General features: G+C 33.5%; 2 protein-coding genes across 2 annotated transcripts in view; one reads left to right on the top strand and one right to left on the bottom strand.

The window, feature by feature from the left end:
• Positions 1–27,769, bottom strand: part of LOC115877843 (octopamine receptor beta-2R) — a 417,890-nt gene that overhangs the window by 65,947 nt on the left and 324,174 nt on the right. The window contains exon 5 of the mRNA XM_030894166.1: positions 11,163–11,186. The gene's annotated coding sequence lies outside the window, so the exon portion shown is untranslated. The remainder of the gene's footprint in view (positions 1–11,162; positions 11,187–27,769) is intronic.
• Positions 20,428–20,754, top strand: LOC115877952. Its single transcript, XM_030894303.1, has one exon. The coding sequence runs from the start codon at positions 20,428–20,430 to the stop codon at positions 20,752–20,754; it is 327 nt and encodes a 108-aa protein (XP_030750163.1).

Here is a 27,769-nt window from a genome sequence, read left to right as displayed (position 1 = left end):
TTCAAGTGCTGAACCGGACACACCTGTTCCCACCGAAGATGGTACGAACCCAACGGTACGTCGCAAGAAATGGACCAACGCCGAAAACAGTGAAATCATGCGACTGTACTATAAAGTTACTAACCTGGAGACGGACTTTACAATGTACCGTGGCAAATTGTATGCACAATTTATAAAGGTTTTCCCAAACCTTAAACACTTAAGTGAGCAACGCATCGCAGATCAACGCAGGACCATAGTAAGTAGGAATCTTCTTTCTCAAGAGACACTGGCCAGAATCAAGGAACAAATAAGACTAGAAATCAACCCAGAAACAACTATTGACATACCGCCACAACCACCGCAGAGCGAAAGCATACGTGAAGCTGAGACAGAGACTGCACTACCGACAGAGATTACACTACCTACCGAACAAACCCAATTGGATTATCTATACGAATCAAACCTAATTAAGTTTTATGGCTCCAATCCCAACCTCAGACCATCACTTCCGAAAATAAAATACACAGCACAAACAACAACAATCATCGAGAGAGTTAACGCTATCCTATGTGATAAACTGAAAACCAGTTTCAATTTAGAAGAAATACATGTACATATATACTGTGCGGCCCTAACTTGTCTTACACAAAATGGTCAAGATGTAGCCCAACGTCCTAAGGAAAATAAGAAACCTATACCACCCTGGGAAAAAAGAATGTCTGACAAAATCAGCAGATTACGTAGAGACATAGGTCGCATGCAACAACTTTCTAAAGGAAACGATAGTAAACCCTTTTAAAGAAGATATCAGAAGACATAACGACTAGATTCCGTCAACTAAGCGGCCAAACCCAGAAAGACTTTGTTATCGATACTCTAAATTCATTAAAACAACAGCTAGCAGTACATACAGACAAACTCAAACGGTACAAACGAAGCCACCTACGACGGATGCACAACGCCCAATTCACCCAAAACGAGAGGTGCTTCTACCGCAACCTTGGAAATAAGGCAAATAAAGAAAACCCCCAACATCCAAATGCCATAGACTCAAACCAACTAAATCAATACTGGAACAACATCTGGTCGTCTCAAGGAGAGCATCAAATAAATGCCGCATGGATAAACCAGGAGCGTGAAAAACATCAGAACGTAAGAATGGAAGACACAATAATTACCTTGCGCGACGTTGAAAGTGCAATAAAAAAATTACCTAATTGGAGAAGTCCAGGGCATGACGGAATTCACAACTTTTGGCTCAAGAAATTTTCCGCTACTTACAACCACCTAGCGAGAGAATTTACTGAAACTTTGATTGACCCCAATAAAATGCCCGTCTTTCTAACGGAGGGAATTACTCACCTTCTACCAAAAACAAAAAACCCAGATAATCCTTCCCAATATCGACCCATCACCTGCCTTCCATCAATTTATAGGATATTTTCAAGCTGCATTAGCAGTAAAATATATACCTACCTGGTCACCAATAACATCCTACATGAAGAGCAAAAAGGTTGCAAAAGCAGGGCAATGGGCTCTAAGGAACAGCTTGTAATGGACTCGGTGGTTTTGTAGCAAGCCAGACATAACAAAAGAAATCTCTTCATGGGCTATATTGACTATCAGAAAGCGTTCGACTCCATACCACACAGCTGGCTGTTGCAAGTTCTAGAAATCTGCAATGTTGACTCCAAAATCTGCCGATTCTTTAAAGAGACCATGTCTTCATGGACGACCTCCCTCAACCTCAGGTCTGCTCCCTTTGACATAACATCGCCAAAAATTCCAATTCGTAGAGGGATATTCCAAGGGGATTCTTTTAGCGCCCTTTGGTTTTGTCTAGCCTTAAATCCACTATCGCGGATAATCAATGAAACAGGTTATGGATTCTCACTACGAACGAGAAACAGACGTCATCTCATTACACACCTACTATACATGGATGACTTGAAGATATATGCTGCAACAAAAAACCAACTTGAAAACCTTCTGCGTACCGTTCATAAAATCAGCGCAGATATTGGAATGACCTTTGGTACGAGCAAATGTCAGACTGTTTCAATCATAAGAGGAAAACTATGCGAAACACCAGAATTGAATCTAGATGAGAAAACTATTATCTCCGCAATGTCGACTGAGCCGTATAAATATCTTGGAATGCTACAAACACACAAAATAGAACATGGAATTATTAAAAACCGCCTATCGACCGCCTTCCGACTGCGACTTACCTCCCTTCTAAAGACAGGTTTGAATTCTAAGAACCTCTTTAAAGCAATAAACACTTATGCCCTACCGGTTCTTACATATTCTTTTGGAATAGTCAAATGGACCCATACAGACTTGGAATCCCTAAATCGCCTGGTACGAACAACCTTAACCAAATTTAAAATCACCACCCAAGAAGCGCTACGGAACGGGTGACCCTCCCTCGAAATCTTGGAGGTAGAGGTTTACTGGATGTTGTTAATGTCTGTCGGGAGCAAATAAAGAGCCTCAGAGAATACTTTTATACCAAGAACAGCAACCTTTACGTCACGGTGTCTTCAGCTGATGTCAAATACACCCCCTTGAACCTCAGTAGAAACAATATGGTGCTTTTCCAACTCCTACATCAATCACTAATAAAATAGCTACTTGGGGAGCCAAGGAGTTACACGGACGGTACCTAAATGAGCTAGATCAACATCACATTGAAAAGGTGGAATCATTGCACTGGTTAACATCGGGTTATCTCTACTCAGAAACCGAGGGATTCATAGTGGCTATGCAAGACCAAGTTATTCCAACACGCAACTACCGGAAACTCATCCTAAAGGAGAATATATCAGACAAGTGCCCTAGATGTGATTCTGGAAGTGAAAACATAGAACACATTTTATCAGGGTGCAGTAATCTTGCGAGTACAAAGTATCTGGAAAGACACAACAGAGTCGCATCAATCATCTACTTGGAGATCCTCAAACAATTCAACATTGACCGAGAAATCCAAGAGCCCTACTACAAATATCATCCACCACCAGTAGTCGAAAATAATAGTTTCAAAATATACCGGGATAAAACAATCTTAACAAATAAAACCGTTAGAAGTAACAGACCGGACATCACGCTTATAAATAAAATTAAAAAACCAGTTTTACTAATTGATATTTCTATTCCTAACAACAACAATATACAAAGCAAGTTTACAGAAAAAATAACAAAGTATCAAGATTTGAGAATAGAAATAAAAAATATATGGCAAATGGAATCGGTCCAGGTAGTCCCGTTGATTGTCTCGACCATTGGAATTATCCCGGTCAACCTGAAAGAACCATTAAAAGTAATTGGAATACCTGAAAATACTTACCGCCTAATGCAGAAATCTGTGCTGCTTGATGCTGCTAACATTGTTCGTTCCTTTCTAGGTGATTAACAATAGCACCTTATCTTGTCCCCATGGACCGATAAGGCAGCTTTAAACCTGTTCTGAGCAAAGAAAAAAAAATCTAGATAATAACGTATTGCAGTAGAGTAATGCCAAATAAAATAATATTAGGAACATCCTAAAAAGTAACAGCGGCCGACTAGATTTTTTCCTAAAAAAATTACAGCAGCCCACTAGATTCTTTATCAGAAAATGTTTTTTGTCCTGACATGTAATGCTTACCATTTTATTTTTTAATTTCAAATCGGTGAGTTTTATCAAAAAAATACAAGAGATAAAAAAGTTTCTAAATAAACTAAGCTATCCAAATTAATTTTTTTGCATGTGTTTGATAAGATTTTTCTTTAAATTTCGTTAACAAGCATGATAGGGGTAGTTTATTTCAACCCCTTCCACTCATTTTAAAAAAGTGAAAAAATTACCAGAAAGTGTGTTTTCATAACAGTAATGCTTCGATAAAATTTTATTAGTCTATCTCTTTTCGTTTTTAAGATAAAAAATAAAAACATTATTTTTCCGCCATCTTTGTACCGCAATATCTCCCTAATGGTTGACTTTTGACCCAACGTTTATGAAGCAAACTACCCTTTATTTTGAACAAGGAGTCACCCCCTGAAGTTTTGCGCATTTGTTTTGAAACACCCTGTATAATACTGTAATAAAGAAAAGTTTTAAATACGAAAAATATACTTCTATGAGATATAAAGTTATCCTAACTAACGAAACTAGAATGGCCAAAAAGTAATATACATCATCCACAATCGCATAAAACTGTCAGTGACTATGAATATTATAATAACACAAATGTCATCCAATTCTTTAACACACGAATTTTTAGAAGTTTTATCCCGCCTGAACGAACGAAAAGCGAAAGACGAAAAAGAAAAACGATTTTTCTTTTGCGGTTTCATTTGATTTTTGAAGGCGGAAAGATAGGTAAAATATGATATAGGCTCCCTCGCGAGGACTTAAAGAGATAGATCGGATTCAGGAAGGTGTGGAAAATGGAAAAATTTCTTCGGAATAGAAGAACGTGAGAAATGGATTATTGCATAGCTAAGTTCAATTAAGTTAATGTATAAGGAGATCGCTTTTTTAACTTCAATTTCATCAAATTAACTTGCGCCTGGCTAATTTACCGTTTGAATGAAAGATGGATGTAAAGAATTCTCCTACTTTCGGCATTAGAAAACTTATGTTGTAATAAAAAACTTTTGGTTTAATTTTTCATTCACCTTCAACTACCTACACTCGGGCTAACTAAAAACGGGCACCTCAAAATATTGATGTATTTTAAAGTTTAATATATCTTGTTTTAGTGAGCCGATTTTGATGATTTTTAAGCAATGTGTAGCTAAATTATTTGACTTCTTAGTACCTCTTTCTAAATTAAAGACGAAAGTTCCTATCTGACAATTATACGAGGAAAAACAAAATGTTGATATTTTGGTGAAAGTTTCAAACACCCTGTGGAATATGTTAGCAATGCAAGGAATCTCAAAATAATTTTATCATCTAGGTACGTCTTTTACCAATGGTTTATTTTTTGATAAATCTCAATAGCTTTACTTTTATTGGAGATATTCGTTTTTGAATAAGACAGTAACGATTTACAGCAATTTTAGCATTGATTTTGGGTTTTCATCAACACATGTATAAAATAGTGTATATTGTTTTTGTAGTATGACTGCCACTGAACAGTCATATTATTATTGTTTATTGATGTTTAGTCTACTAGAGATAGTTTTAAGTTCTGAAATATCGGCTATTGCTGCTTTAATTGATCACGGTAGAAATCAATTTTTGGACTTAGCATGTCTGCTAGAGTCAATCAAAGAGAGCTGAAACCAAATCAAAACCAACAGACAATAACAACATGCTTTTTCAAAGACGTTAAATGAAACATAATTACTAATTTATAGGTCTGTTGACTTAGCAAAGACCAAAAGCAAAGTCATGACTTTAAAGTAAAAAAATTGAGAAAAATTTAGTGTCTCCTTCGACAGCAAATATCTCCAAAAAATAACGCTATTGAGATGAATCAAAAAAGAAACTATCAAGAAAAGATACACTTAAATGATAAAATAATTTTGAAATTCCTTGCTGTGTTAACGGTACTCAACAGGGTGTTTCAAACATTCACCAAAATATCAGCATTTTGTTTTTCCTTACATAATTGGCAGATGGCAACTTGCATTTTTAATTTTGGAAAAAAATACTAAAAAGTCAAAGAATTTAGCTACAAACTGCTTAAAAAGTATCAAAATCGGCCCACTAGAACAAAATATATTAATCTTTAAAATACATCAATATTTTATCTGATTTTCTTGCCGGTGGGTGTATATTATTATTGTAACTATACAATGGCGAAATAGAGAAAATTTAAGCAATACAGTGCTAATAAACTGACTTCATAAAGGAGTTTATTGATGAGTGCGGAAAATAATACCATTATGATTAGTAGAAACGCATTTATTTATAAAATTTATTGTAGTCAAAAGTCAAAAGTAAATTTTATTTTTAAATTTAATCATTCTTGTTAGTTTTCCGCTGAAACAAATAACTGGTTTCGAGGAATCTTTCAAGTTCATTAAAAAGAAAAAAACTTGGAACAATATAAAATTCGAGGTATGAAGATAATATCCACTTTCAACTAAATAATAGTGTAGTTAAAGAGGAGTTTCATCCAATTTACTACGAAGAAATTGAAATTTAGAATGCACAAGCTTATTACATGATGCGAGAATTATAACCGTTCTTATAATACATAAATAAATATTCACTAGTATTAACAAGAAAATAGAGTGAACTTAAAAACAGAGATGATGGTTCATTAGATAGAGCTTTTACCTTAAATTTTCACGTTACACAACATTTTCCAAATAATTTTTTTAAAAAATATAAAATTTCATTAATAAAACAACTTAATACTAATACTAATTACTATGTGATAAATAAAAATATTTCCAAAACTCGACTTACCAGATAGAGTAATTTTGTATAAAATAATTATGATTTTAGCAACTTCTGAAAAAGTAACGACGGTTAAACGGCATTTTGCTAGAAAGAGTCCCGCTGTGTTATATGTTCGCAGGTCAGTCTTCGGTAAGCCTAGACCCGAATAAGTTAACAGTTTAAAGAATAAACCAGCGCGGTTTGAAACTAAAGGCATGGTATTAGGCATATGGAAGTGCGAAGATAAAAATAAATAAACAGGAAGGAAACGACAATAACTTGAATATTCTTCATGTCGAAGGAAAAGAAAAACATTGACTCTCGTCTATAGGAGATACAGTAAGAGAAGACAACATGATCTTTCGCCGGACGACTTCTTCCTATTGAGAACACTCAAAAACCGTCTTTATGGACATATTAAATACAGAAATTTAGATGAACTAAAAACCACATCTCTGTGGGATCCTAAATATTCTCCCCTTAACAGCTTTGTATTGTGAGGCGAAAATTTTACTATCATTTGAGGTATTGTTTGGCTGTGAATGGGGGATTATGGAAACTTTTTATTAATTAGTATAGTTTAATAAAGTTACATTAGTTACAAATATTTCTTTTATTTGAAACTATTGTAGAATGTATGTCGTATAGTGGTAGCGAGGCTTGCGAGTGATCGAGTAATGAACAGCTCATACACCGTAACATTATTCTCAGTTCAACTAATTCTTTTGTAGATGGTTATTCCAATTCAAAAAAGAATTAACCACTCTTTCCAAACCACATAAATTCTTGTAAACAAAAAAAGCGACATCGAATTTGGCAATGACCAAATCATATTTTTCCTGGTATTTTAATGATAATGATCTCTGGGCCGTAATATAAAGATTTTTGCAAATATCTTTTAGATGATTATTCCAAATAATACGAAATATTAGACAAAAGCACAATTTAACGTCTATTCAAAGAAATCTAATATAATTTTTGCATAAAACCATCTGGGGCGATAATATTTGACTTTTTCAAAATTTACATGGGATTTCTTATGTCCCGTGTTCTGATGCACCACACGGTATTAATATTAATTATATTTAATAAAAAAAATATTAAAATGTTTCTTTTACAACACTCATTTATATAATATGATAAATAGTAGTCATAAATTATTATTTTTTTAATAAAAAAAACTTTGGCTATATAATTTTAGCATGGAAAAAATATATAACGACCTAACGTAATGTTAATAAAGGATTTAATTTAACACGACAAAAGTCCCCAAAGGCCAATCTATAAAAAATAATGTCATGCGATTTATTTTCGGGAAAAGAAACGAGAGAAAATACACTTGATGATTTATGTTCGACCGTTGGAAGCTTCTGGATAGGACGATCGCTTTTTGGCTTAATCGAATCGCGATATATTTTGTCCCCGATCGTCAGGATGAGTCCCGATGACACTGACAGGAAATGAGTTCGATCTGCAATAGTTCGGTGGATGTATTTATGGCAATTTTATCGTATATTTTTAGGAAGACAGGTACATTTGAATTCCACACATTAATTATTGATAAAAAATCATGGTGAAACACAAGGTTGCAATAAACATTTGAAAATGGGCGAAAGATTTAATGCAACATTATCGGTGTGAGAAACTATGAAGCTATAAAATGTTGTTTCGGGAGAGTTGAATATCCGGGAAAGTTGAGTTATTGAATGTTATTGCACCCAACAACGCCTTAATTACGCTCTCCTTTACGTGTTAACATTTTTTCGACAATTTTATTAACATTGGAAATAGTAACAACACAACACGACGCGACGCCTAATTCGAATTCTTTTTCACATATTTTTTACTACCCGAAACAGCATTACATCACACAAACCTCGTACCTGAGTGTTTTATAGTTTCAATAACTGCACTAGCAAAAAAACAAAATACTTAAATAATATGACAAAACCGCGATTTCAATATTATTTTAATGCGATCAACATGACGGCGCGGCGCCGGCGGCGTGAACTATACATATATTAATAATTTCAGATTTTTTCCGCTGAAGCGCTGCGGTCGGAATTTGTTGAAACCAACTGAAATGTTATTACTAAGCCGTTCCCTTTCCATCCAATATCTATTTCGTATAATTTGACTGTATTTACACCATAAAACGTAATCATAGAAACGGTACGGAAACGGAACGGATAATGCGCATTGTTCTATTCGTTTACATGACCTAATATTTTACGTAAACGGAAAGAAAACGGAAAGTAGCGGATACGAAACGTGAGAATACCTTTATAGTTTGTCCAACGACATAATCCTTGACAGTGATAGATGAAAGAAATAAGTTGATGCAAAGCGTAACTTTATAAAACTTACCACTAATTTTGTACTTTAAAAGTTGGTTAATTTGTTTAACCAGTACCTTTTAAAATTATCTTTCATAGTACTAAAGGTTATTATTATTTACCTATTGTGCGATGTCTTTATTTTACAGCCAATTTTTAGTACCATATACGAGATGGTATACAAACTTTATTGGTGGCTAATACAGTTTTCTGGGTCTGCACTTTTCCCTCTATTTTCGTCCACTTAACTTTAAACACCATGAAACACATGTGATGACACAAACCAAAATGCAAAAGCAAACATTTATTATATTTATTATTTTCTAGAAGGCTGGTTATTTGACATAATTTGACACAAATAATAATCTTTAATTTGACAAGAGTTTGACAAGTTTCAAAAATTTTAAGTCGAATTCATACGCATCTGCGTCCGTGCATTGTTCATCGTTCCGTCACTCCATTGAAACTTCATCATAGGATGAACTTTACTTCACCTATGATGACATTTCAATAAGATCATAGTGAGACATCACTTGTCATTGTTGAAATAAAACAATGAGAGTGTATATAAAAAATATATTGGGGAATTACTTCAGCATACTCAATAACAGAAAAGTAATTTTGACTTATCTACCGACAACCCTAAAGCTTTATTCAGAACCTCGCAATTAGTGGAATAAATTAGTGGTTTCAATTAGTGTAGAAGATTAATCCTCAAATTTCAATAAGCATTCAGAACGTCAAAATTAGTGGTAGTCGCTTTCAATTAGTAGAAAAGGTTAACAAACTTTAAACATTTCCACTAATTATACTTCAAAATTTGGGAGGAATGTCATTTTGGCATTTGATTATCATCATTGAAAAATAAAAGATATTAAATAAATTTATTTTTAACAATGAAACACAACAAATTAACAAAAATTGTGAACGATTAAACACAAGGTAATCAATTTATTTTACTGCCATTTAAATAAATTGTTAAGTTTGAATAATTTGAGAACGTGATATTAAAATTTTTAGACCTTGTTGATTATTTAAATGCCAACCTCACTTCTTTAATATTGACACTTCGAGACTGTCTTTTTGCTTGTCAATTTGCGTGTGCCAACGAAAATTTGGCTGCGAGAAGTTTACTTGTCGCACTCAAATCGACATTAAATTTGCTCAAAACTCGTGTGGTAATTGTGAAGTGGGCAATTAGCGTCTTTTCGACTCCATAAGAAAGCGAAAAGATACTACTTTCCCCGCATGAGTAATAAAAAGTATAAAGTATAATTGAAACTAATTTATTCCACTAACTGCGAATGAGTGAAACTTTATCATGACATAAGATTATGAAAATTTCGTCAAATAGAGGTGGTTAAAAGACAAAATTTCAAAAACAATGAGGAGAGTTGTTCAGGATTTTATTTCACGTCTATGTACAAATTTCATAAATATGCAGGGATAAATAGGCTTTAGACGTATGGAATAATTCAGTCCACAGTCTTTATTTTTAAACATTGAACGAAGTATGAAAATTTATGTCCATGCAATTATTGGAATAATAATAAATTCATATTTTTAAATATGAATATTAAAACTATTAATTTTATTATTTTCATAACTTCAGATTTTAAAGTTTTGCATTTTAAACCAAAAAAATCCTTCACAACTATTGCCATGTCACCATAGGGTTTCTATTTTCGTTCTATTCTATTCCTGGCGAGAACAATATATCTAAACACAAAACCTGTATCCAGCTGGAAAAGTAAGCATAAAAGAATAATTTATCAAAAGAGGGAGTTGGAAAAAATAAATAAAAGAGAAGATGTAGCCACCACAAACGTACATATTTCCGTGACTCCAACTGGAAGATAAATTTTTCAGGCTCAAAATTTTGGCGATTCTAAGGGGAAAAAAGAACCGTTATACGAAAATGTATCCTCGTATACCCTAAGATTGGATATGATATGGGTATCTAGAACAAAATTTATAGGAAGGCATAGAGATAACTGAACAATTTTAGTCGGAGGTTGAGTTTCGTAAAACATCACGGATCGAAAAAAACATCAATTCAAAGATGCATAAAAAATATACTTTTTTAAAAACGTCTATTGAAATTTCTAAAATTTCATTTATTTCTATAGTTTCATTTATTGGTTTTGCAATTTATTTTTATCGACACGGAGGGTATACCATGTATTTAAAATTATATGAGGAATGCCATCGTCATTATTTTTCAATTCAATGTTAGCCACTTATTTTGCTTTCCACATTCCGTGTCCAACTGTTTCAAATATGTATGTAAGGTTTTCTAAAGTTTATTAAAAAAAAATACTTAACTCTAAATTAAAAAATCGGCAAGTGTTGAAATATTAATATTAAAAGTTGTTCTAGGCATACTATTGCAAAATAAATAAAACCTTCACTTTCACAATCAACTAAAAGATATTTTAAAATAATTATGAAAAATAACTTACCTTACAATACTGAATTTCAAAAATCTGAAACAAAATAAGATATATTAAAATACATTATGAATAAATCAATACTTCAGCAGTTGTTAGGTATATAGGGTAAATTACAAGTAAAATATTTGTTTTATTTCATAATTACTTCTTCAGCACTATTCTTTTATAAAGGAGAACAAATAAATTATAGGGGAGTAAATGAAACCTACATTAATTATACATTATACTTCGCAGCCTCGTCTCAGATTATAAACACCCTGTAGTTGCAGCGCGACTATCCTATCTACGACGTTCAAAGAAAAATAACAATTTTTTGCTTCCCTGACTCAGCGTACCGGGCCACGTCGAGCCTCGCTGCTGATAGTTTATTCATTGTATCGTGTCGTATCCTATCGGAGAGTGCGTTCAAAATGCCTAAGCGTAAAAGTGATGAGTTTTTAAGGAAAACTTAATAAAAGCTTAAGGCGTACAACATGGTAAGTATATTATACTAATGCTTCCTTTTGTTTTAGAAAAGGCGATTTGAAAATCAGCTTTTTAATACAAATTTTAAACGCATGCTCTCTGTGTTTAAAATCAATTAATTTATTGATGTACCTGCCTTATTTTATGATGATTAGAAGTGACATGCAATAATAATATGTAGGCAAAGGTCAGAGGGCCGTAAATCTTAACAGCAGGAACAAAATAAAAACATCGTAGTGCAATAATAATAAGTATTATTTCCTCCCGAATACCAATCTTGGTTTTTTCGGTATGACCCTGAGATTAACACTGAAATACCTATTTCATGCTTATCTGAAAGAAGCAAAGGTCAGAGGGGCCGTAAATCTTTACAGTAGGAACAAAATAAAAACATCGTAGTGCAATAATAATAAGTATTATTTCCTCCCGAATACCAATCTTGGTTTTTTCGGTATGACCCTGAGATTAACGCTGAAATACCTATTTCATGCTTATCTCACAGAGGCAAGGGTCAGAGGAGCCGTAAATCTTTACGGCAGGAACGGAATAAAACATCGTAGTGCAATAATAGTAAGTATTATTTCCTTCCGAATACCAATCTTGGCTTTTTCGGTATGACCATGAGATTAACGCTAAAAGTTTTCATGCTTATCTCGCAGAGGCAAAGGTCAGAGGAACCGTAAATCTTTACGGCAGGAACAAAATAAAAGAATCGCAGTGTTTTATCTGTAATATGCGATTTCTTTGTGTTAATCAAGGTAATCAATTGGCAGTCAGTCTTGTTTATTCCTATGGATAACGAATATTTAAGAAAAGTAATTTGTGGATATTATATTCTTTAACCATTTACTTTTTATTAATTGTTATATAAGTATACTTATAGATTTTAATCACACGCCTGTGTGGTTTAAATTATTATAATATTATATGATTATTGTCCTCCCGAATTCCAATATGGGATTTTTCAGTATGGCCTTAGAATCACGCTGAAACATTTGAAGCTTGTGTCTCGTAGATAAGGGCCAAAGGAGCCGTAAATATTTACGGCAGGCACAAAAATAAACAAACGCTTATCGCAGTTTGAAATAAAGAATAAATTAAAATATGCAGTTTCTTTTAGCTCAGCTCATAGGCAGGCAACATTGTTATTGTCCTATGAGTAAAGGGTTATTTGAATAAAATATTAAAAATGTTTTTATGTATAGACCCATTGAGAATGAACTGTCACATTATATCTGCTCAAGAATTTAAAAAGCCGGAGGGGAGCAAGGGGGACCAGAAGCTGAGGAAGAGTTGGAAAATAATGGATTTCAGGAAGTAGTCGAGTTAAATAATATTGGTTATCTAAGTAACTTTTATAGTAATTGGCAAAATATTACAAAAAATCCTCTAGTTTTAGAATGGATTCAAGTTACAGACTTCCTATCCGTAAAACACTTTTACAAGGTGGTTTGGGTCGAAATCCCGTTACTCAATTTTCACATCAAGAATTCAGTAGACTATTGCTGATCTTTTTGATATTGTTGCTATATCTAAGTCTTACCTTGAGACAGATTAATTTATTTAGTTTTTTTTATAATTAAAAATCTATGGGTCGTTACAGTTTATATTAAATCTTAAAAGTTCACCTATTTGGTAGACCCGCCACACTTTATGTAAAAAAAAAGGATTATAGAAGTGTTGAAGTTTTTATTCATCAAAATACATTTTTATGCAAAATTGACTTAAAGAATGCTTAATATTCAGTGAAGATTGACGATTAATATAAAAAGTATCTTAAATTTGAATACAATGGGCAGCTGTTCTTTAATCGCTTACCATTTGGGCTCTCTATTGCACATTATATCTTAACCAACCTATTAGGACCAGTCTTTACGTACTTAAGAAATTTAGGTATTGTATGTGTGGGCTACCTAGATGATATTCTATTAATATCATCAAGTTATGAGTAAGACATTAAAAATGCTAATAAAGCTGTACAATTGCTGACGTCATTACGTTCCGTTATAAATTAAGAGAAAATATATTATTTCCCACACAGGAATTTAAATGTCTGGGTTTTCATTTTAATACTGTTACAATTAAAATGTCGTTACATTTCGAGAAAAAAAAAAGATTGTAATAATCTCTGATCAAATTCTTAATCGAAAGTCCTGTTATATTCGTGAAATGACAACTTATATTATTGGTGTGCCTAGTGGCAGCATGTCCTGCAACACAATATGGTTGGGCACCCGTAAAACTCTTAGAAAGGGCAAAATATTTAGCGCTATAAATAATTATAATAAAAGATTGAAATTCCTTTATCTATTAACAAGGAAATTTCGTGGTGGCTTAGTTGATTAATATCAATGAAATAAAATATCAATTAGAAATTTTATCGGATTCATCGAAGGATGGGTGGGTAGCCGTATGCAATTCTACACGTACGAGAGGATATTGGAACACTAATGCAAAAATTATCATAAAATATTTTGGAATTAAAGGCTGTATTTAACGCTCTTAAGTCTTTGCTTAAGTTATTGCTAAAGGTAGACAACACTACGTCAAGAGCGTATATACAGGTTGTTAATTTGTTTATTACTCGCGGCAAGAGCTTTATGGCTGAAATATGTCAACCTCGGGCCGCTCGTCGAGAGACGACGGACGCGACGGGACGAGTCGGCAGCTTTGCTCAGTACTCATTTGGAATTAGATGCAGTGTTGCCATTCTGTTCCCCAGTTAACAACCCATATATGTATAAAAATTTTAACAAGATTGCACAGGATATTTGGGAATATTGCGAGATTCGAAATATATGTTTTCGCATCCTATATCAGCAAAAATCATAATACAAGTCCAATCTAAGTCATAATCCAGAAGTCTTTAAATTCAGACTAAATATGAACTTTGAAAAAAAAAAAAAATATATAGTTTTGCTAAAGTATGTCATATTTTTAAGCCTCCAGAAACAGATTTATTTACTTCGAGACTTAATACAAAATAATACAAAATGTAATTTATATATCTCATGGAAACCGGACCATTCCATTGCAGTTGATGCCTTTCTTGTATCATTGGCAGATGGTTATTTTTATGCTTTTACTTGATCGTTATTTTTATGCTTATTACATTACAAAGTCATATACAAAAAAAAAAAAAAAAAAAATTCTTGACGCAACTAGCATTATAAAGCAAGTGGAATTCTAATAGTTCCTAGACGACACTAGAGTCAATTCTGGTATCTCTTGTTTCAAAGGTCTTTATTTTGTGTCCAACAAAAACTTATTGTTGTCTCCTTTCAGAAAACCTCACTTTCTGTACAAACAGCTTATCTGGGTTGCAGGGAGGTTATCAGAACATCTTTCCTCAAGAGATCCGTTCCTGATGTTGGTATAAAAGTCATTCTTGTCTCAATAAATGAAAGTACCCATCGACAGTACGAGTGTGTCTTTAGAATATGATGGAGTTACTGTGGTAATAATCTATTTGACTGTTTTTCATATAGTCTTCATAGTGATTTTTCGGGAATTTTTTAATCTAATATTAATACCTTGCCTTCAAGGAAGAAGATCAGTATATCATAAAAATATTTTTAAAAAAGGAATGTATAATGGCCATCCCCAAAACCTAAATAGGTACAATTTTACATGGGATCCACACTCGGTATTAATAAAAATAGCGGAATGGTACCCCTTAAACAATTATGTTTTAAGGTGGTAGTATTGTTGGCCTTAATATCCGGGCAAAGGTTACAGACCTTGACAAAAATCTATATTAAACATATTAATCAGACTAAAGATAATTTACAAGTTTTTGTAATAGAAAATATTAAAATATCGGGGAGACAAACCTCAACCAGTTTTAATGTTACCATTTGTTTAAGGAAAAGCCCGAACTCTGTTTAGCTTCTGTAATTATTGAATATTTAAAAGTAACTATATCGTTACGACCAGATAAAAAAAAAAAAAAAAAAAAAAAAAAAAAAAAAAATAATAAAAAAAATGCTGTCTCCAGTCAGACGATTGGTTATTGGATTAAGAATATTTTAGGTATCTGTAGAATAGGCACTAGTATTTTCTCTGCCTATTGGTGAAGACATGCATCCACATCTGTATCTTTTTAAGGGTAATGCGAATATTGAGTCCATAAGAAAAGCAGCAGGAGGACTGAACGGTCTAAAATGTTTTCTTTTATAATAAACCAATGTTGCCAAACATTTCCGACCTTACAAACAGTATGTTAGAAAGTTCAGGGATTATTTAAATAATTACTATTATACCAAAAATAGAAAATATGTGTTTTTTACTACATAGATTGTACCTTAATTTGTTATGTTATTATTACAAATGTGTTTACTATCTAGTCATATAGTACGTTTGTTTGTTATATCTTTATTATTATTATTGTTCTGTTATATTCTTATTATACTATCATCAATATTTATGTAGATTATTTGATATCATATTATTAGAAAATTCAAAGGATGTAAACTGTCCTTCGAATAAAATAAATATATCTTATTCTCAACATAGGGATTCTCAGTCTAGATTGCCATATTCTTTAAACATCTACAGGGTGTTTATAATCTGAGACGAGGCTGCGAAGTATAATTATGAGATCAATCGACTTACCTGTAAGGAAGAGTGATCCTAATTATTACGAGCAGCCTCGCCGAAAGATTATAAACTTCCCAGCCCTTATTGACATCACATGTTGAGTTGATCCCTACCCTTGGCAATCTAGACCTTTCTTACAATGAATAAACTATCAGCAGCGAGGCTCGACGTGGCCCGGTACGCTGAGTCAGGGAAGCAAAAAATTGTTATTTTTCTTTGAACGTCGTAGATAGGATAGTCGCGCTGCAACTACAGGGTGTTTATAATCTTTCGACGAGGCTGCTCGTATAATTAGGATCACTCTTCCTTACAGGTAAGTCGATTGATCTCATAATTAATTTTAATTATAATTATAATATATACGAATATGTATACTTTATCCTCCGGTAAACTTCGTATGATCAAAAATAGGAATACTAATCGAAATCAACAATTCATCTCGGGGTGCGTCCAGATTTGAGCATTTTAGGCCGAACGCACAGAACGAACCGAATGCGCAGAGCAGAATTCTGACCTGTCCACGAGCCAAACCGAACACGCCAAACGTTTTCCGGAGCGTATCGGTTAGGCGCGGTTCTCATTATAACGGTCCATCACGGTCACGTCGAGCCGCCGCACAGTGTTGCATCCATTAGACAAAATTCAAAAACATGAACAAATATTTGTTTACATTTATATGAATAAATAACTAGTATAATATCCAAATCATTCCAAATGAACGAAATAAATCACACAGTGATGGTAACATATTTTGTTATTAACAACTGTCACATCGAATTAAATTTTAAGTAAGATATTCATTTGGTGAATAATGAAGAATAATTTTGAATGTATGCATTCTACTGTATATTTAAATAAGTTATGATTGTTATCCAAGCGTGTTTACCAATGCCAATGAAAATTGCCAGATTGCAATGAAATTGCAATTCCAATTCCACTTAAAAATGGAGTGGGATAGGGAAAAATGTAAAGTTAATCAGCACTATTTGGTTATTATTAAGCATTGTTGCTTATACTTCAGCATTAAAACGCTGGTTGGCTAAAAAATCTCTAGAATGGTGAAGAAATTAACCGTGCAGACATGCTAAAAAGTTCGTAGCAGAACATTCGTCATAGCAGAAAATTTACGGCTTAAATATTAGGTAGTTTAGTTTGATGTTCCAATATCCAGACCAGAATCATCAGGATTAATGATATACAGGGTCGCTGATATTTATGGGAACGGTCGATTATTGGGTAAAATATACAATGCAAAAAGAGTTGAATACAAAAGTTATAGGGTTTTTAAATGTCTAGTAGCTAGTAGCAAATTTAAATATATAGGGTCGGTAATAAAGAAAATTTTGTAATTTCCAGACTTGATATAATCTCATTTTATACATTTATAAATTCTAATTGAACAAATAATGTCAAATATTATTAAGTATCACAGTTTCTGCAGAATGGCATCGTTAAATAAAACCAAATACATCTAAATTAATTAAAAAGTGTTATTTTCAAAAGTTAATAACTCGGAAACGGTTTGTTTGAGGTATATTGTATGTATCTCGATTTTATCTTAAAACTGAAGGAAGAATTGAAATATGCAATAATATACAGGGGTTTGCATTTAAAAAAAGTAAATTTTGATGTGCAACGACTTTATGACCGACCCTGTATACTAAAATTTATTACTCCCTGATATTTAGGAATCCTATAAATTTTATATTAAACTTTTTGCGGTACCTCCTATATTTTACCTAATAATCGACCGTTCCCATACATATCAGCGACCCTGTACAATGATTCTGAATTCATACAAAAAATATTCACATTATGTAGTCCACTATTTATACATACCAATATTACTTTAGCTAGTCTATTTAGATTTAGAACCAATAGTAGATTTCTAAGATAGTACTTCCTCCCCCCATTATTATTACCCTTTAATTGCTTCATTGTAAAGGACTTTGATATTTTTGTAAAACATACTAATTAATATGATATAATTATACTTTTAATTGAACAAATTAATGTTTTTTCTGTCGGGAAAATTTAATACTCGCGTTTTCTCCGTGCGAAAGTTTACAATTTCAGAAGTAAAATATTATGTTAATAATTTAAGTAGATTAAAATTAAGCAGATCGTAACTATAAAGTTTCTAGTAAATATCGTTCGGCTCAATGAACGTTTCAAAATAATATAAAATAAACTTTAAGCGTAGGAAACTGACAGATTATTTGCCAACTGTTTGAAGAGGCGTATCTACAAATACAGACGTCTTAGGATTTTCTAAATAATTTTCGATGTTTTAATGTTCACCTTTGCTCTTTTTGCTAAATAGTAAATATCGGTTTATAAGAAGTTTCGTCTATTTTGAAAATCGGTAGTTTTAAATATTAAATTAAGCCAATTAAGCTTTAATTAACAAATTCCTATTACTACTAAGGTAGTACTTTATTAATCATCACTATTCTTTTATAAAGGAGAACAAATAAATTATAGAGAAGTAAATGAAATATACATATACAGATATGTATACTAGATCCTTCGGTAAATTTCGTATGACCTAAAATACGAATACTAATCGAAATCAATAATTCATCTCCAATTAACTGAGATTAATAGCATTGGCCCTGTCTTGTAGGGTTTCAGTTTTATGCCCTTTGATTTACCTTCTTTATTTAAAATAGTTCCAATTGTTAAACAAAGTCCAAATTTGTTTAAACAATTTACTATAATAAAATAACACATCCAAATGACGGTTTGCAAATTGCAAGTGAATTCGCAAAAATCTTCTACAATTTGTAACGTTTTTAATTCGTTACTTGTTTTTTTATATGATTTTAGATATTTTATATATTATTGCAAGCGTTCTCTATTTCTGATCTACCCCTGGTAGTTTAAAGCTACTTTGTTTAGTTTTGTCTAGTTGGCAATACTGCTATCGTCTCGCTGCTTCTGTGGTCGCCTTTCGATGTTCTCTCGGTAACCTCACTTTTCATTGCCGCCATCTGACGACATAATCAGCTCTGGGCTTTTAGACTTTCGAATTGTTTAATTCTTTCTTGAGTATCTGAATCAGCTAAAATTACGCAACAGGTAAAGATATGATTTTGTCTTTTGTAGATTCACTATTCATACTGCGTATTTTTAGGGTAGAGTTTTGGATTGGCGCAAATCAACCTGAATTATCCATATTTAGTACTTTGTTGGCACGTTATTTTTTTTTTCTTCCTCGAGATGTTTAGGAGAAGAAAAGGCGGATGTATTTATGTATATATGTATATATGTATATATATATATATATATATATATATATATATATATATATATATATATATATATATATATATATATATATATATATATATATATATATATATATATATATATATATATATATATATATATGTATTTTCATGTGTAGATAATCTATTTACTATCCAACAACTGATAGAAAAACGGAATTCGCATGAAGAAGATACACATCTAGCTTTTGTAGACCTTCAAAAAGCTTACGACTCCATCCCCAGAGTTAAACTATGGTACATACTGAAAGAACTTGATGTGGATGAATGTCTCATAAATTTAATTAAGGTGCTGTACAACAATAACACAGCTCGTGTTAAGAGCGGTAACAAACTGTCTGAGGTAATTTTTACAACTAAAGGCCTTCGACAGGGATGTCCTCTGTCACCTCTTTTATTTAATCTGTATTTGGAAGTGGTTCTTAGGGACTGGAAGAAGAGGTGTGGGGGAATGGGCGTCCCTGTAGGAGATGACTGTTTGGTTACATTGAATTTTCCCGATGATCAGATGGTCATAGCTCAAGATGCTTACGACCTTGAATTCATGATGAGCAGGTTAAATTCGGCATACACGGAATGGGGCCTTACTGTGAACATTGATAAAACGGAATGAAGTGACCAGTTCAGATGATAAATTTGACATTTTTATTACTGACAATGCAAAGCTCAGACAGGTTGAATGGTTTAAATGTTTGGGGGCACGTATAACCAGAAAGGGACTGGATAAAACAGAAGTATCTGCTAGAATAGAACAGGGGTGGAAGATTATAGGAGCACTGAATGGCATCTGGTGGGACAAAAACATAAGACCAAACACAAAAGTACATATTGGAAGAGCCCTAGTGGAGGCGGTAGTAACTTATGGGTGTGAAGTTTGGACCTTAAAAGCTGAACAAAAGCGAGCTTTGAATGCACTCGAAATGGACTATTTGAGACGCAGTGCGGGAGTATCTAAACTGGACAGAGTTAGGAACGTAGAAATCAGAGCCAAAATGGATGCCACACAGACAATAGTGGATAGAGTCGAACAGAGGGGCCTTAAGTGGTTTGGACACTTGCTACGCATGGAACACCAAAGATGGCCCTACCGTATCTACAGCTGGTCACCTCCTGGAAAAAGGAAACGAGGACGGCCTAGAAGATCCTGGAATGAGGCCATCAGAAGGGCAATGGTGGACCGTAACTTGGAAGAGGAAGATGTTCTTGATCGTAACAGGTGGCGGTTAGGCGTGGGGATGCGACGTTAGTTGCGACAACCCTGGAGTATATATATTTATCATGGAGACCCTCGAAATATCTCGAGGTGAGTTTAAAGTTCTTTTTTTAAACAGATTTTTTTATTTTAGAAATGGTACTTCCCATAGGAAATCAGCGTTCTGTTTTCCTCAGATCTTAGGATAAGGATACATATATGGCTATGTTTGTTTGGGTTGTCTTTTTCCTCCTGACCCCAGTTTTAGTGTCGACGTTTTGGCCTACGATGAACGCTCTGCAAAGGTGTAGAGATCTTGGCCCCATCTCATGTTGTTGCTGCTTGGGAAAAGATTACATAAAGAATATATTGGAGAGAATAACAATCAGTCTCATCTCCTTTTTCAAAGACATATTGTTACAATTTCAGTCTTAAAACAATTTTGTACTGATTTCTATCTCTATTATATTCTATCTTGTACACTATTCTATAAAAAATTATTAAAGAAATTACATATGTTGAGGTAAAATAATAATATATCGCGGGTGATCTGGTAAATGCTCCTATCTGCCATTTTTTTCAAAATTGAGATTATTTTAGCATAACGTTCTATGTGTCATGAACGTATTGACAAAAGTAATATCTGAAAATATAAAATTTACGGCACAATTTAAAGAAAAGAAAACCTCCTATCTGAAACCAGCTGTTATTCTGGTCACACAAACTCCTATCTACTTATTTTGATTAAAAAGCAAAAGCTCCTATCTATAATCAGGTGATATTAAGAAGCAATTTCTCCTATCTTCATAATAAAACTATGAAAGCAAATTATCCTATCTTACTTTTACCACAAGCAAAACGTCCTATCCTTTATAATCCTAAAATAATACAAATAATCCTATGTGCCATTTTATCAAAAGCAAAAAATCCTATCTGATTTAATAAACAAGTTTTCAGTTTAATTGCTTCCAAATAAATAGTATTTAATAGAAAACATACATTATAATGTATTTTCAATAGCCCAGCCTCCTAAGTCGTTCCGTTTTTGAAAATACCATTTTATTGCCTCCTGTAAGGTTATTGTTTCAGTAGATAGGAACATTTGCCAGATCACCCGCGATATAATATAAATAAAATATTTAGTTACTTTGTTGTTCAATAACTAAGATTTTAGGTAACTTAGCTTTTTTATTTACAATAACACATGAAAATGCACTAAATTTTCAATAAAATAAAATATTGTCAACTTATTCACATTTATTTAGGGTATTACTTATACTTAGTTGGTTCTACTTATTTGTAATTTTTAAAAATTAGGTTATTGAGATCGACGACTTTTCTAAGAGACTTAAGATATTACGTGTTTCTTGTTTCATCCAGTTAGGGCTACTTCATAGAAGTTTAATAGACATCTTCGACAGTGACAAAGTTTGTTGTTACTTAGAAGCCATATTTTGGCTAATGTGCCAACAATTATGTTTAAAAGTTAGGATACTGTATAAACTATGTCAGCAGTTTCTGTTCTACACCGGTGGCTATATACTTGACTAGTATGGATTAAACCCTTATTGTCGAGGTTTTCTTTGTGCAAACTATTTACCACGGCCATTTCATTTAAGAATATTTTTGTCAATATAAATTATAATTCATACATATTGTAATACTATGTTTTATAATTTTATACAGAAAGAAACTGTATATTTTATTAGGTCAATGAATTCCGTATAAAATTTTCACTGGAAAAAATACTATAAACATTGAAATATGTTTACTGCGTCGTTTTGAAACCTAGTTTTAAGTTAAACTAAAATAAGATACAAAACACTTGACATCTATGTCTAAAGAAATTTATGTATATTATCTTGAATTTTATTTGTGTACTTGGATCACTTTCCATGCACATAAAGTCGAGAAATCTTTAGTTTACTTGAGCACAATAAATTTATTATTTCCTAATATTTTGAAAAGGGCCATCGCCGTATCTCGGAAGTCCGGAAAACAATAATGGCAGCCGACAATGGCGCAATTGACGGGATTAACCTATTCGATTGCCATTATCTGTACAGCGCACTGCTTCTATTGACAGTTAATCCACTTATCGGAAAGGATTTACACAAATGAAGTATGCGACGCCTGAGAAGCTCGCGGGGAATTATAATTTTCACGGCGATTCATTGTTCCGCCACGGGTGCTCAGTTAAATTATATCAGTCAAGGGCGATATCTTCATTTTCTTGGTTATATTAAGCATGCAATTCGGCATTGTTAAAGCGGAAATTGGATAAAATTAAATGGGAATAAACGGTAAAGTAATAAACTACGTTCAATAGTTACATGTACAAAAGTGTATTGAGACAGATTTATTATCCAAAAATACGTAAAAAAATTACAGAGCTATTCATCTTCTTAAGGTGTCGTCATTCTAATCTAATGAGATCGGTTGGGAGAGTGTAATCCAGAATGAGCAGCACCTGATTGAATGCCTTGTTAATCCGAGGGAGACGTGCATCATCTAATTTCGTAACGAAGGTAGCAATGCGACTCATTGATGTTCTACAGTAAATTGAATTGAATGGTGATGTTTCTTAAAGTGCCCAAGCTGGCAGAGTATATCACGATATCTTCTATTGGTGCATCAGAGATTTTTCAGCCCTTTATAGCGCAAATCTCTGCTTGCAGAACAATTTAGCCATCCCATAGCCTTAAAGATCGTCGGATGTCTTGTTCTCCTCTAAGAAGATGCCTATCTAACCTAACCTGTGCCTCCTGAAGTTACGGAAGTATCTGCGTAGACTGCTATCCCTTGCTTGTTCATCACTCGGTTGCTTTACCATTCTTCTCTTGTCGGGATTCGAATCCTTTTATTTTCCCCAAAATTATGTTGGCGAGCATATTGTTTGGTGAGTCCGTTTTCTGGTCAAGCCGATGTGGACTCGTATTCGCCATGATTTTCTCTATCATTGGCAATATCCCCGAGTGACCGTAGATGGTCTGATTCCATAGATTGGATTTCTTTAATCTTAGGGCACTCTTAGTGGCCAGATCCTTCACGAGCCAGTCGATTGATTAACGAATGATTCCAAATCGAGAATTACTTCTAGCGCAGCTTGCGCAATGTTGTGAAGGATCTGGCCATTGTGAAGCTTTTTCTATTAGTCTCTTTAAGTACCACTTCCTACCATACGAGTGCTCCATAGGTGATTATTAGTCTAACTACAGCAGTGTACATCCAGTGTATAATGTACGGTTGCAAACTCCATCTTCTTCCAAACTTTTTTTTTACATGCATAGAATGCATTCTTCCCTTTATCATCCTTTCCTCCGTGTTCCTTTTCTAGGAAAGCTTCGAGTCCAGAATGACTCCTAAATATTTTGTTTCCTCAGCAATTTCAAGTACAAGAGTCTTTCCTTCCAGCTTTGGTAGCGTGAACTTGGGTATTTTGTATTTTCTTGTAAACAGAATGAGTTCGGTTTTGTCTGGGTTGATGCCCAATTCCGTTAGATTCTTCAGAGCAGATTCCATGCATCTTTGTAGGGCTAGAAGTGTGTTAAGGTCCTTAATACTTTTTTGTCCGTTAGTATTCCATAAGAAATAGCCATGCCCGCCAAATGCGGGGTCTGGATTCTCCACAATCAATGAGGGAGTCTCACGTAGGAAGGGAAGAAACAAAAATGCTCAAATAGCGTAGTAAAAGCGTGGTAGACTTTTCAGACTAACTAAAAATTTAAGCTAATTCTTAGTTAATAAACGCATTTTAATTTGACATAATTTAAACCGTATCCATTGTTCTGCATAGTTTTCTATATTGCTGATGACTTTAAGTGTCAATAATTTAATTTTGAGTGCATATTCCAGGTGGTCAAATAAATATAACTTCCAACCCAACAGCCAGCGTGGTTAAAAAAAGTTCACTACACACATATATTTGTTAATAGAATTTTTTAGAATTTAGAATGAGTGGGAGGGGGGTTAATCACTTCGACCTTACAGATCCATTGTGTCCCCCTTTCTTGAATCATAACTCATCATACAGTCCCAGGGCTTTGACAAAAGCCAGTATCTGGGACGGTTTTATAGAGGGTAGTTCTCCATCTCCAATATCAGTCGTGCCAAAATTCATGGCACGAATGGTTGTCGTCTCGGCGCACTCAGTGATGAGGTGTACTGGTGTTTCACCATCTTCCCCACAGAATCTGCATTCGCCGTTTCTTCTTAGTTTCAATCTACTGAGGTGTTCATTGAGGAGACAGTGTCCTGTTAAAAACCCCGTGACAATCCGAAGATTGTTCTTACACAGACCCAGGAAGATCTGTGATTTTTCTTGATCATAAGCCCTCAGAAACTTCTTCGAATATTTGTTAATAACAACTTGCAAAACCGAAAACAACTTCATTTCTCCGCTTACATTCACATAATTACTAATCAGTAATTCTTATGTTATTTTGTTGTGTTCTTTAGAGTAAATGGGCATTTTGGAGATATTCCATGTTCCCTACTTGTTTTTTATTCTTCCATTGAGGGCAAAAAAATCTTAATTTTCATCAAGTTAAAAAACATAATTAAATTTTGGTTTTAACCTATTATACTATATTCATCTACATACTGTTTTTTATTACAATTATAAAATAACATGTTAACTTAAGACTAAAACACAATAATGCATCAGACAGACAACTAAATCATCAATAGGTTGGAACAGGCAGATAGTAGATTAGACATATAGCAAATTAAAACGTAACTTTCAATTTAATCTCACTACATCTATTTATATACCCCAATTTATCTTTCCATCTCTTCTACCTATTCTTTCCTTTATCCAGATTTCGATTGACCACTTTTCCTTTCCATTTCAGATAGGTGTCCACCAAAGAATAAAGTACTTAATATTGGGTATCTAGAGCTCTAGGCCTGAACCCCTTTCTATTCATTTTTTCTGACCTTTTTGAACGTCCGAAAATCTATTAGCCTCTAACCCTTATCAAAGTGCCCGTGCTAATCGTCCCTCGGCAATCGATAACGTGTTTTTCTTTTCCCTTTTCAATACTGCCCAAGCGACAAATAGCCGTCTCAATTTTATTGTGCCTCAGTATTTGTTTTCTAAATATTTGCAGACTTTATACCGATGAAATATATTTAGCGATAGAGAAATATTGTAGATTGGGAAGATTAATGCGTTCAAACATAAAAATTTCCTAATTCTTTAATAGACTGTATCTATATAGAAGATTATTTTCTAATATAGTATACAGAGTATTGTCAATTTTAGTATTTCAACTTTATCCGCATATTCTTATCCGCATATTCATACAGAGTTGTTCACCACATACGACACAGTGTATTGTAGCTAAATGATTAGATTTTTAGAAATTGTAAGTTTTGGGTTCGTTGAAGGACTATTAGAGCTACAATTTAAAAATATTTTTACAAGATACAGAGTGTCAAGGAGTCTGACGAGTGTCCAAATAAATAAAGTATAATCAAAGTTGTATTTTTTTAAATGGAATACCCTGTATGTTACATTTTTAGTTTCTCCGATTAAAATAAAGATAAATTTGATTAAGGCTAATTACACTTAAACCTTACCGTTTTTGAAATATTTTCAATTTTGTGAAATTGCAGTAAAAATTTTAAAGCTTCATTTCTCCAAGGGTATCAAAGTTTTTAATATTAAATATTTACTGAAGTCTATTTATTGATCAGTTATTGTCTTTCAATAATAAAAATAAAAAATAATACTATGCTGAGAATAGCGCCCCAGGGGCGCTATTCTGTATACGGTGTCGACAATCGTCGGTATCGGTAAGTTACGACAGCTCTTGATACGTATTTGTATATAGTAAAAATGTGTTAATTATTGTTGTCATAGTTACCGAACGAGGATCGGTATCTCTATCGTGCCCTTGTTAATCTCACGGTAGAGATACCGATAATTGTCGGTACAAATTTGCTATATGTCCTATTAATGACGACAGCTAAAAGTATGACAACAACAATCAGGGACGTAGCAAGTCGAACCCGGGCCCTAGTGCAAGGCCTCCAGCGGGCCCTTTTCTTTCCTAGTAATGAATGTATTAACAAAAATATTAAACTACAAAACTATTAGGTACTTATTAACTAATTTATAGTTATTTCTTTGCTGAAAAAAAACTACCTTTCTTGCCTTTTGATTGGCAAACAATGAAATTATTGTATTAAGATCCAAGTTTCTGGCTGTCTCGTTTTCTATTGATAAAATTGCCAAGCTGGAGAGTCTGTTTTGCGACATTTTATTTCTTATAAATAATTCTTAATTAATTTTAAGACAGAAAATGATCTCTCGTAAGTCGCTACGGATACAGGAATTGTTAGAAAATGGATAAAAGCACAGTAGATTTCTGTGAATGGACTGGAGATCATTTGATCGCAAATAACTAACTTCGCCAAGTCATTAACTGAAATGTCTGCATTTATCTGATCTTTGTAAACTCGCCTGAAACATACAATTTCTTGCGAAAATGAATATGATAGATAATTGGAATAAAAGCTGATCAGGTTTTCAGATAGGAGGACCAAATCAGCATCAGAATGATCTCTCAGGACCGAAGGAAAAAGTACTTTAAATCTTTCAACTATGCTGTTTAACCCTTTAAATCGATTTTCAAGTTGTGTGTCCTGTGTTCTTTAAAACTTGTATCAATGCCTCATTCACGAGCTAAATCAGCTGCTTCACTTATAACTTCCTCGAAACTGTTCCTCATTTCTGCAATGTCTTTCTTAGCAGTTTCCAAACCGCATCGGGCCCCTACCGGACCCCGGGCCCTGGTGCGCTGCACCACTTGCACCCCCTGTTGCTACGTCCCTGACAACAATCAACACGACGCTCATTGGCCGTACGTACCGATAGCTGTCGGTAATTTACCGATACCGACGATTGTACAGAATAGCGCCCCTGGTCCTGTTATTTTCGGAAATACAAATGGAAATACAAAGGAACTACAGCAAACTGCTATTATTGGTACTTCTCCGGTACTAGAGGCTTATGAACTACAAAAGATATAACTACAGCCATACAGGCGACAAAAAATGTATCT

The sequence above is a fragment of the Sitophilus oryzae genome, unplaced genomic scaffold (assembly GCF_002938485.1).
Source record: "Sitophilus oryzae breed Bouriz unplaced genomic scaffold, Soryzae_2.0 scaffold_1499_pilon_pilon, whole genome shotgun sequence".
Taxonomy (NCBI): Eukaryota; Metazoa; Arthropoda; class Insecta; order Coleoptera; family Curculionidae; genus Sitophilus; species Sitophilus oryzae.
This window is presented reverse-complemented; position numbering and strand designations above follow the sequence as displayed.